The following is a 15,775-nucleotide window of genomic DNA, read 5'->3' as shown; positions in this document are numbered from 1 at the left end:
AAGAGGAATAAACAACCAAAAGAAAAATGAACAAAGTACACGAATAGGTAATTTACAGAAAAGTAAATCCAAATACCTGACACACATTTGGAAAGGCACTTAAATTCATCCGTAAAGATTTTCAGATTGAAGACAAAATGTGGCATCACTTTATACCGGGGTTTCTCAGTCTTGGTACAGTTGGCATTGTAGGCTGGATAACTTTTTGTTGTGGGGGCTGCCTTGAGTATTCTAGGATTTTGGCAGAATCCTTGTCTCTGCCCACTATAAGCTAGTAGCACCAACCCTCAACCTTGACTGACAATCAAAAATATCTCCAGACTCTGCCAAATGTCCTGGGGTGGGGGTGGGGCAAAATCAATAAAGACTGAGAACCAATGATTTTCACCTATCAGACTAGCAAAAATTTTAAAGCCTGATTACACCTGTTGTTGGAAAGCACCCAAGTCAAAAAGAATACTCTCATATGCACCTACTAAAATTGTAAGTTATTATAGCTTTTATAGAAAGTGACTGAACAATGTCTACTAAAAATATGTAATTTTGATTTAGGAGTTATCCTATTCCTAGGACTAAATTCCATAAAATGAAAAAATATACAAACACATATTGTACAAGGATGTTAATTGCAGCATTGTTGGGCAGTGACCAAAAAAATCTAAAAACAGAGTAAATGATCATAAAAGGGAATAGTTGAATAAATTTTAGTACACCCACACAATGGAATATTAGAAAGAATTAAAGCTTAACCTTATTACATGGAATGTTTTCCATGAATTATTCCTGAGAAAAAGCAAGATTCAAAAGGGTACATAATATAATTCTACTTTTGCAAAACACACAGTCCCCCATTCTCTCATATATAGATCTTCCTAGCTTGCACAATGGGGACATCTCAATAAACCTATTGTAAGTTGAAAATATCTTAAGTTAAAAATGCATTTAATACATCTACCAAACATCATGGCTTAGCCTAGCCAACCTCAAACATGTTCAGAACACTGATTTTATCCTACAATTGGGCAAAATCACTTAACACAAGGCCTATTTTATAATAAAAGTGTTGAATATCTCATATAATTTATTAAATGCTTACTGAAAATGAAAAACCGAATGGTTGTCTGGGTATGGAATGGCTGTAAGTGTGTTGGTTAGTTACCCTCATTAGTACCTGGCTGACTTGGGGCTCTGGCTGCAGCAGCATCACAAGAGAGAACCACACCATGTGAGCCCCTTGTTCTTGTTCAGTCGCTAAATTGTGTCTGACTCTTTGCGACCCCATGGACTGTAGTCCGCCAGGCTCCTCTGTCCATGGGATTTCCCAAGCAAGAATACTGGAGTGGGTTGTCATTTCCTTCTCCAGGGGATCTTCCTGACTCAGGGTTTGAACCCCCATCTCCTGCTTGGCAGGCATACTCTTTACCACTGAGCCACCAGGGGAGCCAACACTAGCTGCAGAAAAGCTAAAAATTCAAAATTCCAAGTACGACTTCTACAGAATGCCATCACAAAGTTGAAAAACCATTAAGCTGACCCATTATGAAGTTGGAGACCATCTGAATAGAGAAAAAATGTCTCTCAATATTCTATTTATATCAACAGAATGAGCAAAAGATTTGCATATCATATCTTACAAGGCTCTGCTTTTCAGAATATATTTTAAAAAACCTCTTAGACTCAAGAACTAAAAGATAAACAATCCAATTATAAAGAGGGTAAAAGATTTGAATTGACCTTGCTCCAAAGAAGCTATACAAATAGCTAACAGACACATGAAAAGATGCTCAATATCACTAGTCATATTAGGGAAATGCAAATCACAGTCATGAGACACCATTTCACACCCCTAGGATGGATATTTGAAAGAAAGAAAATAACAAGTGCTGGCCAAAGATGTGGAGTAATTGGGATCCTCCCACATTGCTAGTGGGAATGTTAAATGGTATAGGGTCTGAGGAAAACAGTCTGGTCATTCCTTAAACAGTTGAACATAGAATCATTAGGTGATCTGGCAATTTCATTCCTAAATACCCAAAAGAATTAAAACCAGGTATTCAAACACTTACACATAAATGTTCATAGCAGCACTATTCACATGGCCAGAAAAAGGGAAACAACCCAAAAGTCTATCAGTCGATGAATGGATAAACAATGTGTTATATACATAAAGCGGAGTATTTTTCAGCTATGAAAAGAACGGAGTACTGATACATGATTCATGTGTCAATGAACCTTGAAAATCTTACGCTAAATGAAGGAAATGAAGTGGCTCAGTCGTGTCCGACTCTTTGCAATCACATGGACTGTATCCTACCAGGCTCCTCCATCCATGGGATTTCCCAGGCAAGAATACTGGAGTGGATTGCCATTTCCTTCTCCAGGGGATCTTTCCAACCCAGGGATCGAACCTGAGTTTCCTGCATTACAGGCAGACGCTTTACCGTCTGAGCCACCATGGAAGCCCCAAATGAAGAAAAGCAGAAACCAAAACTCACATATTGTATGATTCCTTTTATGTGAAACATCCAGAACAGTTAAATCCATAGACAGAAAGCATATTAGTATTTGTAAGGGCTAGGGGGAGGGAAGAATAAGGAGTGATACTTAGGGGGTACAAGTTTCCTTTGAGGTGGTGAAATGTCTTAGAACTAGATAGAGGTGATGGTTGCCCAACACTGTGAATGTACTAATACCAGAGTTGTACACTTAAGTACAGTTACTGGGTCATCTTGATTACGTGAACATTACCTCAATTTAAAAAATGTATTCTATTTACCTCTGTATTAGTTTACTAGTGCTATAAAACAAATCACTACAAATTTAGCAGCTTAACAAAATTAAAATAACAATATAGCTCACAGTTCTGTAGATCAGAATTCTAGGGGTCTTGGGTGGTTTCTCTACTTCAAGCTTGACAGGAAGAAATTAAGGTGTTGGTTGGGTTCTCATCTGGAAGCTCAGAGAAAGAATTCATTTTCAGGCTTGTTTTTAGCCAGATTCAGTTCCTCCTGATTGTGGGACTGAAATCCCCAGTTCCTTACTGGCTGTCAGCCAAGAGTCAGTCTCAACTGCCACAGAGTGCCGTGGCACATAACCCCCTCCAAAAACAGTGTGGCATATCTTTCTCTTACTTCAAACAGGAGACAAGTCTCTGCTTTTAAAGGGCGCCTGTGATTAGACTGGGCCCACCTGGATAATCTCAGGTGGGCCATACAACGTAACAGTTGTATTGTCTGGTTAACTTCACTGGTTCCACCCGCCACTCAAAGGGGTGTGGCTTATACAAGGGCAAGCTTGCTGGGGATCATTCTTACAATTCTGTCATGATCTCTTAGAGAAAAATAATGAAACAGTTTCTACTAATTCAAGAACAATTATTTGTTAATGCCCAACATTGCCTAAGTGATTTACACCAAGGAAAAATTTCAGGACTAATGATTTACAGATGAACACAACTCAGGTCTCCAAGACTCAGGGAAGGGATGGAAAGCTGTTCTTAACAGGTGGGCTTCTCCTTCTGAAGCCTCTCAGTTGTTTTTCTCTTTCTTTCTCTTCTACTAAAGCACTGAATGTAAATGTGAAGCAATTGCCAAGTGGACCACTGATGTTCCCTCTGTAATCAAAATGAAAGGCAGATACTGTGGCTAGAATTTAGGGGACTAGATAATTGTATTATGTAGTTCTTACTTTTTTGGCCTCAAGTTGCCTATTACTGAAGTTTCTAAAGACTAACCTAGACAGCTATTGAAAAGCAGAGACATTACTTTGCCAACAAAGGTCCATCTAGTCAAGGCTATAGTTTTTCCAGCGGTCATGTACGGATGTGAGAGTTGGACTATAAAGCAAGCTGAGCACCGCGGAATTGATGCTTTTGAACTGTGGTGTTGGAGAAGACTCTTGAGAGTCCCTTGGACTGCAAGGAAATCCAACCAGTCCATCCTAAAGGAGATCAGTCTGGGTGTTTATTGGAAAGACTGATTTTGAGGCTGAAACTCCAATACTTTGGCCACCTGATGCGAAGAGCTGACTCATTGGAAAAGACCCTGATGCTGGGAAAGATTGAGGGCAGGAAGAGAAGGGGACAACAGAGGATGAGGTGGTTGGATGGCATCATCGACTCGATGGACATGGGTTTGGGTGAACTCCAGGGGTTGGTGATGGACAGGGAGGCCTGGCGTGCTGTGGTTCATGGGGTCGCAAAAAGTTGGACACGACCGAGTGACTGAACTGAACTGAAAGACTAACTTTGTGGGTTATACCTACTGATAGGCTTCCCAGGTGGCACTAGCAGTAAAGAAGCTGCCTGCTAATGCAAGAAGGCGATGGCACCCCAGTACTCTTGCCTGGAAAATCCCGTGGACAGAGGAGCCTGGTAGGTTGCAGTCCATGGGGTCGCTGAGGGTCGGACACGACTGAGCAACTTCACTTTCACTTTTCACTTTCCTGCATTGGAGAAGGAAATGGCAACCCACTCCAGTGTTCTTGCCTGGGGAATCCCAGGGACGGGGGAGCCTGGTGAGCTGCCGTCTATGGGGTCGCACAGAGTTGGACACGACTGAAGCGACTTAGCAGCAGCAGCAGCAGCAATGCAAGAGACATAAGAGAGGAGGGTTCCCTCCTTGGGTAGGGAAAATCCCTGGAAGGAGGGCATGGCAATCCACTCCAGTATTCTTGCCTGGGGAATCCCATGGACAGAAGAGCCTGGAGGGGTACAGTCCATAACGTCACAAAGAGCTGGTCATGACTGAAGCAACTTAGAACACAGAGCACAAATGTATACCTGCTGATAGTTGCCATATTAGAATTAAATCTGGAAAGTTTTTAAACAGAAAAATATACAAACATATTCTCTTGGCCTATTGAGTGACAATGACATCACACATCATGTAGTCTTCAGAGTGCAAAAGGAAATAAAATCTTAGTATTATTACAAAAGTAGTTTGACCCTGTGGAATTCTGGAATGATGCCAAGGTTCCCTAGGGCTTCCTGGACCACACTTTGAGACCCATAGATAGATGTATGACTTCCTTGGTGGCTCAGCTGGTAAAGCATCTGCCTACAATGTGGGAGACCGGGGTTCAATCCCTGCATCAGGAAGATCTCCTGGAGAAGGAAATGACAACCCACTCCAGTATTCTTGCCTTGAAAATCCCATGGGCTGAGGAGCCTGGTAGGCTACATACCATGGGGTTACAAGGAGTCAGACACAACTGAGTGACTTAAACATTGGCTATCACGACCGATAGATGTATAACAACAACTGCATTTCTTCAGCAACCGATTGACTCACGTACTTTGGTGCATTCACTTGTGCAGTTTTAGAAACAAATCTCCTTTCCCTTTACTAGTATGTTGTTTCATTTAGTAGAGTTACTTTTGTGGCTATTGCAAAAAGTATTCTTTTTGCAGAAATTGTCATTTGCTGACTCAGGAGGAAAACTGGGCTAGATAGGTCTAACATATATTATGCAAAACAGAGTTAAAAATGTTTTCTCTGAGTTTCTGGTAGGATCTGTTACTCTGTAAATACAGCATAGGGAAAATTGCTTTAAATGGTGCAGCTGGTCTGCAGTAGGAGGACTGGGATACAGTCAAGCTGAGTCAGGCAGAAAAAGGCTTAGAGAAATGAAAGAAAGCATTGCGGATTCTTGACACGCTTTGTCCTTGAAAACTATGCCAAGACCTCTGTTGTGGTTTTTTAAATAAAGAGACGGATCATAATTCGTGATTGCTATAATGATTCGGGATTTCCCCTTTATCTTTTAAACACTGGGTATACTTACAGCTATGTTTGCTTTCATTGTATTCCGCTTACAAATTGTAACAAAATAAAGCCAAAGCGCTTTCAAATCAGGACTCCAGAACATCTTTCTCTTTAAGTGTCTGGCTCTTTCATTCTTTTCTCAGTATTTTATCTGCTTTTTCCTGCTCAGGCTCTTGGTCAAAGCCTCAGAACGCTTAGACACCGGGCTTCTTCTTTTTTTTTTTTTTTTTTACTGCAGATGAATACAGTTTAAGAGCCGGAAATCTACTGGAAGAAAGGCAGAGCATTCCCCCGTCCCAAGGTTAAATCTTTGGTGCTGGCCACCTGGGAAAGAGAATCTGAACGGACGTTCTAAGAGGGACCGTGGTTAAGAATGAGAAGCTAACTGTGATACAGTACGCTCCTCCTGCTGGGGATGAAGCCCACGCCGAGCATTCGTGACCTGTGAGCTGCAACACCGCGAATGCACTAGCCAACCTCCAGCGTGGGCGGAGGGCTTTCCGCTTAAGCAGTGCGCTCCCGGGCCTCTCATCCCGGCGTTCTCACCAGAGTCCTACACGTCCTCTGCTCCTGAGCCAGAGGACGTCAGCGGTCACGCACTTGCCGCCACCGCCTACGCGGGTTCGCATCTTGTGAGCCACCGACCAATGGGAGAGAAGCCACTGCCCGGCGTCCTCTCCAATTGGTTCTAGGCAGGTAGGCGGTGGCGGAGGGCGTGGCTAGTTTTCGGCGGCGCGGCTGGAGGGCTGCGGCACGTGTGCCTCCGGACGCTGGGAAAGCCTGGGACGAGCTGCGGTGGGAAGCGGGTATCCCAGAACTGCCTGCCCCTGCCGGGAGGAGGCGCCACTTGCAATTGCAGGTGCCTGCGCTAGGGGCAGAGCTTCAGCCTCACTCTAGTTGGCAGGAAGAAAAAGAAGGAAGGGGCCGTGTCCCCGCCCCCCGGATGGTCGTGCCCGGCCCGGTGTCCCGGCGGGCGGCGGCGGCCACCATGCTCCTGCGCACAGCTCGGGTCCCACGCGAGTGCTGGTTCTTGCCCACCGCGCTGCTCTGCGCCTATGGTTTCTTCGCCAGCCTCAGGCCGTCCGAGCCCTTCCTGACGCCTTACCTGCTGGGGCCGGACAAGAACCTGACGGAGAGGGAGGTAAGCGCGGCTGGCTGGCGGTGGCTTGGCCGGCGCGGGGCGCGGACCGGCCGAGATGTGAGGAAATAGTTGAGAGCGGGTCGGAGGGGACGCAGGTGAGGAAAGGCGGAGGGAGAAAGACGCTCGAGCCGCGGGGAGGCATTCTGGCCAGAGATTGCTGACTTTCCCCAGTTGGAAGGCGGCTCCGTGTTGGGCGCTGCCTTAATTCACGCTGTGTTTCTGTCCTTGGTCGGATTGGAAGGGCAGGTCTTAGGTGAAGGACTCGGAGCGTGGTTCGGGGTTTGGGAGCCCCAGTGCACGTGTGCTTCAGGCGATGTGTTGATGTTGCAGTAGCCCCACTCTGCTCCAACTGATCCATCTTGGGGGCGGGGGAGAGGTTTAAATAAATATTTGCTGCCGTAAAGTAAGGAGCCACATGCCGAGTGACTCCTACTTTCTGAAAGGATCCTCCCCTCTACCTGCTGCACCTTCTTCTTCCCCTTCTTTATATTGTTTACCCTTGACGGATGATCGTGCTCAAGTAAGAAGTGTACAGAACAAGAACCGTCATCTTGATTTTTATTGGGTGAGACTGTGTCCAAGGATACGCCTCACTGCTCCCCCCCCCCCCACCTCTCTGTGATAAAAGTAGATATTTAGATGGTATCACACAGTTGTCATTTAATTATAGTTTTTCGTGCATTGTAAATTGTTGCCTCACGGATGTTAGTTTTGCTCCTGTTCTGCCCGCGATGTTCAGAGTAATTGAGATTACATAGTCCATGATCAAGAACTTCTTGGTGATTGATTTTCCCTAGGAGAATTTGTAAGTACTTTAGAAGTGCGTTGTGTGTATGGAGAGGGAGGAGTGAGGAGGGAGGAGGGTTCAGGATGGGGAACACATGTATACCTGTGGAGGATTCATTTTGATATTCGGCAAAACTAATACAATTATGTAAAGTTTAAAAATAAAATAAAATAAAAATGTGCTCAACTCTTCATAAGTGTATGTCAATCTCAACACCTGTTGTTTGAAAAAGAAAGACCTTAACTGGAAAAGGAATTCAATTGAAGTTACTCCCATACAACCCAAAGAAAGCAGATTCAGCATCCTCTTCCTTGGATACTACAAAGCATGGAAGCTGAGATCTGGTATTCCTTTCTAGAACACCACAAAGGGTGAAAGCTGAGTGCAGATGTTAGCTGTCCCTTTTTTCCAGTGTCCACTCCTCTCACCCCGCCTCCCTGCCCCAGCTGCTCCCAGTGAAGTCCTCCCATTTAAACCTTACTCCCTTCACAGTGATTACTGGTCACCTCTTTTGAATACCCCTGCATAACAGGTCAGAGCAGGATGTAATTACTTATGTTCCAATTTGTTGTTGCATTGCTCTTCCATTTTCAAGGGCACTTAACAAGGGAATTGAAATTCTGGCCTTGAACCCTGGGTTGAGGATTTCATTTGAGTTTCTCATTGCCTTGCAGCTAGCAAGTAGCATTAACTTTTACCCAACTTCAGCTTTATTTCTCAGTCTTATGGACTGCTCCACAAGGAACTGTAACAGTTACTCATTACCTGTTTGAATTAGAATATTGGTTAAAAACAGTAATGAAGTGGAAAGGGCCAACTCCTGTGAACAGAATGATTCTAGAAGAAGGAACATGACTTCCTTAAATAGAATGATTCTATTAATAGAACACCCCCAAACAACACTGAATCTGAGGCCTGACCTCTGAAGCAGAAATGACACTACTTTTGAGCTATTCACAATTAAAGTTTCATGTGACCTGCCATGTGATCTGCACCTTGCCTGAAAGAGAGGCACAGGGAGGAGAAACATGCTTCCAGTGTTGCTATTTGAAAGCCAGTCTGCTTTATACAAGTGCCCTGGGCAGAATTGCTGTGTGACGTGCCATCATGTGCCCTGATTATCAGAAATCTTCCTAGGGCGAATGAAATATGTTGGGGGCGGGGTGTAGTGCAATAAAGCAGGGGTGCCAGGCCCAGGAAAAATTTGCTGAATGTGTAACGAAAACAGAGCATGCTTCTGTCGCTGCAGATTAGTGGAGGAAGAGGGCAGGGTTTGAAGAGAAATCCAGAGGTCTGGAAAAGGATGTCGTTTGTCTCTGAGAACCTCAGAATTGTGGCTGATTCTGTTCTGTTGGTCAGGCACAGTATAGCTCTGTCCAGCCTCTCCGGAATCCTAGATTTTTAAAATCTCTAATAACTGAAATAAATAGCACAACTTGTTCTCCTTCCTGAGTGCTTGTTTTTCACCTCTGGACAGTTATTTATTTACTTAATATTATATGATTTTTTTTTTTTTTTTAGGGAAGTGAATGTCAAATCATGGTTAGTAATATTTGTGTTGAATTTTATATTTCCTCCAGGAGACTTTAGAAGGGATAAATGTGATCGTCTTAGATAGAGCTATTGTTAACCAGGTCCAAAAACAAAAGGAGGAGAAAAAGGACAGAATTTCCTCTTTCCATTCTCAAAGGATTTCTTCCTTAGATTACAGGAAAACCGTTAACCTGTATCACTTTATAAATTTTAGATAGGTTAAAATTTGTATTTCAGTAGTTAAAAGCCAACTTTTAATAAAATAGAGCTCTTTACCACCAAAACCCTTTTTATCCTTTCACCTTTTTCAGCATGGGATTTGACATTCAGTACTGTTTTTTGGGGCTTTGCCAGTGGCTCAGCAGTAAAGAGTCCGCCTGCCAGTGCAGGAGATGGGGGGTCCATCCCTGGATGGGGAAGATCCCCTGCAGGAGGAAATGGCAACCCACTCCAGTATTCTTGACTGGAAAATCCCAGATAGAAGAGCCTGGTGGGCTATTTTATTTATTTGGCTGCAATGGGTCTTAGTTGTGGCATGTGGTTTCCCTGACCAGGGATTGAACCTGGGCCCCCCATGTTGGGAGCGTGGAGTCTTAGCCACTGGACCACCAGAGAAGTCCCTTTGATGTTTTTAAAGCATTTGATTTAATATATTAAAACTACTGTACCTACTATTCAGAGCCTTACAGAATTTGGCTCTTACTTGTTAACATCCTTATCTCCTACTCCATTCTTCTTCCTCTTGCCTTCTATTAATATGTGCTCAAACTCCATCCATGTTAATCTTATAGTCATAAATCCAGCATATCCATTCTCTCATCTACTGGCTTGTAGTCAAAGATGTGATCTCTGCTTGGGATAATCTTCTACAGAACTCTTGATATCTTTCTGTTGGCCTCTGATTTTCTCATCCTTCAAGGTCCAGTTCAAAGAAGCAACCCCGTATTTCCTATTCTCCCTTATCAATAATTTGTGTGTATGTGTTCTTCACTAGGTTCAGAACTCCTGGAGAACTGAGGCTTCGTTTTATTCTTTTTTTGTCTGTCTGTTTTTGTAATCTTCATATGGTTTGGAAATAGTATTGTAAGTGCTTATTAACTAGTAGTCTAAATGAAACTTGATTGTAAAAGTCTAAAGCTAAATTAGAGTTTAAAACTAAACATTTTTTTTTAAATGTATTTATTTTTTATTGAGGGATAATTGCTTTACAGAATTTTGTTGTTTTCTGTCAAACCTCAACATGAATCAGCCATAGGTATACATATATTCCCTCTTTTTTTTTTAATTTAAATTTTTTAAAAAATTTTTATTTATTTATTTATTTAGTTTATGCTGGGCATACACATCGAGGAAAGCAGAATTAAACATGTTTTTCCTTAACTGTTTGTGTCTCAGAAGAAAGCACAAACAAGCTCTGATCCAAAGATCTGTGAAAGACACTTTAGAATAAAATCAATTCCCTTTTCTCGAATGGCAGATGTTACCTGAGATAAGAGGGTATTGTCCAAGTATGGGCAATGAGATAGAAAGTAATCTCTGTAATCTGTACATTTTTGCATGTAGGAAGTTTCCTGAAGGGAAAGTATCCATCAAAGAAGTTATTTCCTGGTACCACGGCTTCTCCTTGGAGGCATTGAGAGAGAAGGGATCTTCTTTTTTTACTATTAGCTTTTTAGTTTGTGTTGGGGTACAGCTGATTAACAGTGCTGTGATAGTTTCAGGTGAACAGCGAAGGGACTCAGCCATGCATATACACATATCCATTCTCCTCTAAACCGGCCTCCCATCCAGGCTTCCACAGAGCATTGGGCAAGAGTTCTCTGTGCTTTACAGTAGGTCCTTGTTGATTATCCATTTTAAATATAGCAGTGTGTACATGTCCATCTCAGACTCCCTAACTATCCTGAGAAGGGATCCTCTTTTGGAGACCCAGTGGCTAAGCTCTGTAGGTTGTTTGGTCTTCTTTCTTCTTGAAAGCCCCATAAAAGCACCCCTATACAGGTTGGAAAAGGTGCTGTCGGCATTAGAAGTAAGGGGGGAACATAGTAGATAATCAAAAGCAGTTTTCTGATTGAAGAAATGGGGCATTTGAATGTGGTAGATTCAGAATATCCAGTCAGGTTCTCCCTCTGCCAGTGACTTGGTGGGATAACTTTGGGCAATTCACTTAAGGCCTAGTTACTTTGGTTGTAAGATAGAGATGATAAAAGCAATTACCTCTTAGCCTTGTTTGGATGAAATGAGATCATACAGGTGAGGTGATTAGCATAGTGTGTAACAGATGCTCTGTTATACTGCTGACAATACTGTGGAAGAGGCCATCTACTTGGGTTGATGTCTCTCCTAGGAGTAAATTCTGATTTCTTATTTAGAATAACTTAAAGAGAACACATCTGGTCTTTTCCCCCCTGCTTGCCTTATTTTTGTTTCTGCTTGGCATTGCTCTTCCTCATCTTCATTATCTAAATTGTGGTTTTTGTATTAGGAGTGGAATTAGACTCATAAGTATAAACACTTTAAATTGGTAATTGAAAGGACGAGATGTATATAATAAAAACTTGGTAGCTTTTGGGGACAGCTAGTACTGAAAGGTATATAACACATAAGAGTACGGACAGTATTACTGGAGTGAAGAATCAGTGAACCTCCCATGGAGTGCACTGCAGAACAAAGATGGAGTTCAGAAGAAAGGTATTTTTTAAAGGAAGTTGTGATTGTTAACAGCTCTGTGGTATTGTGTTAGGAAAATGTGAAGGTGGAGAAACATGCAGAGTCAACCAGAGGAGGCAGTTTCACACCTAAGAAAACTATGGGAGAATATCTAAAACTATAGGCTGAAAAGAAGTGGAAATTTGCTAATGGAACACACCTGTGCAAAGTCTGTAGGGACGCCTTCACGCTTCAGGACTTTAATCTCAAGCTTGCCCTTCTCTGCTCTGCTTTTCTACTGAGAAGTGTCTGACCCTGTGCTGTGTCAGCCAAGTGCACTTTGTTCCTCGTTTGCTAAAATTTCTACACTTGTGAATTGGAATCATTTCTACTGTTCTCAGTTATTCTTTTATGTTATTCTTTTATGTACACGTTCAGTCACAAGAAAGTTTCCTGGTAAATGGAGGTTGCTAAATGATTTAGAAACAGAAATTAGACCAGAATTCATGAAGGTGAGGCTATTAGATCAATCACTTTTTTTCCATTTTTTTCAAATTTACTGTTAATTGGAGGATAATTGCTTTACAATGTGTGTTGGTTTCTGCCATACAACACGGTGAGTCAGCCGTAAGTATACATATATCCACTCCCTCTTGAACCTCCCTCCCATCCCACCCCACCCCACCCCTCAGGGTCATCACAGACCACTGGTCTGAGCTCCCTGTGTTGCACAGCAACTTCCCACTAGCTGTTTTACACATGGTAGTGTATATGTTTCAGTGATACTCGCTCAGTTCATCCCACCCTCTCCTTCCCCTGCTCTTCTTTCCACAAGTGCGTTCTCTACTTCTGCATCTCTGCTTCTGCCCTGAAAGTAGGTTCATCAGTACTCTTTTTCTAGATTCCATATATATGCATTAATATACAATGTTGGTTTTTCTCTTTCTGACTTATTTCACTCCATATAACAAATTCTAGTTTCCTCCACCTCAGTTCAGCTGACTTCATTCCTTTTTGTGGCTGAGTAATCTCCATAGATGAATCACTTTTGATGCTCAGCCAATCAGAAATCAAGTCTAAAATGTATCTCAGATTATGTTTTCCTTTTATAGTTGTTCTCTACATTGGCAAATATTTTATAATGATTTTTTACTATATTGTTCCTCTAAAACTTTAAAACGATTAGACCATGTTACACTTGGGTGAACTGAGGTATACATGAGAATTAAAAAAAAAGTAGAGGGTTATATCGCTCCATCACAAAGTATTTAGCCTGTTAGCAGGACTACCTTTCAGAAAGCACTTAAAAACTGAGGTCACCAATCTGAACTTAATGATCACTTAGAAACTGACTTATTATTAAGCCCCCAGGAATTTGCTAGGCTCTGGGGTAGGTGTGAGAAGAGTAAAACGTCTCCTACCTGCAATGATTCTTATTTGAAGAATGGAGTCTTAAATCAATTAATTTAATGCATATTGTCTCAAGTGGTCTGTGTTTTAGCTTCAGTCCTTAAGTCTTTAGACCTATGAAAAGATGGTGGAGTAAGTGACTTACATGTATTTTCTCATTTAGCCCTTGCAACAAACAACCCTGTGGCATAGGTTTTCCTTCTCTTTTACTGATGATGGAGATGGCTAAAGGGAACTTAAAAAAAATCAACTTAAAATCATTCAGCGAATGATGGAACTAAACTTCCAGCGGGGGTCTTTTTGGTTTAATAATTATTTCTACTGTCTTCCAGTGAAAAATTAATGAAAAAGGAAACAAAACCTTCCTTTTTTTTCCATTTTCATATCATAGATACGCAAAAAGAAAGGCACCAGAGTTGCTTATGATGCTTCATCCATAGATTGTTACGCTGTTAAGACTGTAGGACAGAGTTGCTTTCTTGATCTATTCCTGTTACCCCAAAGAAGTGAAACTTAATAACAGAAAAACCTAATCAATCTGTAGGATCTATGTTCCCCATTCTGTGGCTGAAAGTAAGAACTGATGATGATTCCAAAACATTGGTTTGTTTCCAAAGCATTTATTCAGCCAAGTATCTTCCAAACAGTATGCAGGCTGTGCAAATGAAAGTAAAGTCCACCCTGAAAGAACCTGTAAAGCTGCTGCTGCTGCTGCTAAGTCGCTTCAGTCGTGTCCAACTCTGTGCGACCCCATAGACGGCAGCCCACCAGGCTTCCCTGTCCCTGGGATTCTCCAGGCAGGAACACTGGAGTGGGTTGCCATTTCCTTCTCCAATGCCTGAAAGTGAAAAGTGAAAGTGAAGTCGCTCAGTCGTGTCCGACTCTTATCGACCCCATGGACTGCAGCCTACCAGGCTCCTCCGTCCATGGGATTTTCCAGGCAAAAGTGCTGGAGTGGGTTGCCATTGCCTTCTCCAGCAGTGGTTCTAAACTCTGGCTCATGTTAAAATCTCCTGGGAAGTTTTGAAAAAATGCCTGTGGCTAGGCTTCCAAAATTTTTAAAGCTCCTTGGGAGATGTGTAACCATGGTTAACAAGCAGTGCTATGAGGTAATTGAAGAGAGTGACACATAGAAAGCAGTGTCAAGAGAGCTTTGGATGTTGGGTTACAAATACCATCAACTGTAGCCAAGTCTTCCAGGATGAGGAAGGCATTGAACTAGGCCTCGATGAATAGGGAAGATATTAGGAAGAGGTGATGGGATGGAAACAGGGAAGTGAATTCCAAACAATTCTCAGAATTGTTGATGAGATTTCTTTGTTTGCTAAGAATGAGATCTTTGAGGTTATGGTAGATTGTTTTATAAGAATAAATTATTAATGAATATTCCAGTTTGTTTGAGGTCACTAACAGGGTTTTATCCTTTTTCTACCAGGTCTTCAATGAAATATATCCAGTATGGACTTACTCTTACCTGGTGCTGCTGTTTCCTGTGTTCCTTGCCACAGACTACCTCCGCTATAAGCCTGTCGTTCTGCTCCAGGGACTCAGCCTTATTGTTACGTGGTTCATGCTGCTGTATGCCCAGGGACTGCTGGCCATTCAGTTCTTGGAATTCTTCTATGGCATCGCCACTGCCACTGAAATTGCCTACTACTCCTACATCTACAGTGTGGTAGACCTGAGCATGTACCAGAAAGTCACGAGCTACTGTCGAAGTGCCACATTGGTGGGCTTCACAGTGGGCTCTGTCCTGGGGCAGATCCTCGTCTCAGTGGCATCCTGGTCCCTGTTCAGCCTGAATGTCATCTCTCTCACCTGTGTTTCTGTGGCCTTCGCTGTGGCCTGGTTTCTGCCTATGCCACAGAAGAGCCTTTTCTTTCACCACGTTCCTCCCTCCTGCCAGGGGACAAATGGCATCAAGATACAAAATGGTGGCGTTGCTACTGACACCGCAGCTTCTAACCACCGTCCGCAGTGGGAGGACGTTGAATCAAAAATCCCTCTAAATCGGGAGGAGCCACCGGTGGAGGAGCAGGTAAGCTCAGCCTTCAGTGCCTGTGGTTGCTACTCTGGGGCTAGACCAGTGGTAAAAAAAACAGATGGAGACCCAGCAGTTCATTTGGATTCTGGTTTTATCTCAAATTGCTTCATTGGTTCCATTTATTCATTCAAGATAACATTGATTTGTATGAGGGATGAAAAATGTATTTTCCTTTGGAGTGTGTGTTAATTGCTCAGTTGTGTCTAACTCTTTGTGACCCTATGAACTATATAGCCCACCAGGCTCCTCTGGAGTGAATAACCTCTCAGGTCAAACTGATTCAACATATTGCTCATATTGGAGATATCTTAGAAGCCACAGCAACGTCTGTCTCTTCTTCAACTTTCTATCTTCAGAACTTGGTATATAAAGAAAGCCCCTCAGAACATGTTGTCTAAATGAATAGGTGAAATGACTCCAGTAAATCATGAATGTCTACTTCCAGA

General features: G+C 42.6%; 1 protein-coding gene and 1 non-coding gene across 2 annotated transcripts in view; one reads left to right on the top strand and one right to left on the bottom strand.

Annotated features, from left to right (window-relative positions):
• The first annotated feature begins 6,330 nt into the window (after positions 1 to 6,330).
• SLC19A2 (solute carrier family 19 member 2) overlaps positions 6,331 to 15,775 on the top strand; it is a 33,932-nt gene continuing 24,487 nt past the window's right edge. The window contains exons 1-2 of the mRNA XM_019976751.2: positions 6,331 to 6,906; positions 14,721 to 15,323. Of these exons, the coding sequence (XP_019832310.2) occupies positions 6,709 to 6,906; positions 14,721 to 15,323 (801 nt within the window). The 5' untranslated portion in view covers positions 6,331 to 6,708. The remainder of the gene's footprint in view (positions 6,907 to 14,720; positions 15,324 to 15,775) is intronic.
• On the bottom strand, positions 9,769 to 9,841 carry TRNAG-CCC (transfer RNA glycine (anticodon CCC)). The gene has a single exon. It is a non-coding gene; the product is annotated as a tRNA-Gly (tRNA).

The sequence above is a fragment of the Bos indicus genome, chromosome 16 (genome assembly GCF_029378745.1).
Source record: "Bos indicus isolate NIAB-ARS_2022 breed Sahiwal x Tharparkar chromosome 16, NIAB-ARS_B.indTharparkar_mat_pri_1.0, whole genome shotgun sequence".
In the NCBI taxonomy this organism is placed as follows: Eukaryota; Metazoa; Chordata; class Mammalia; order Artiodactyla; family Bovidae; genus Bos; species Bos indicus.
The sequence above is the reverse complement of the archived record's forward strand: the minus strand, read 5'-3'. Positions and strand labels throughout refer to the sequence as shown.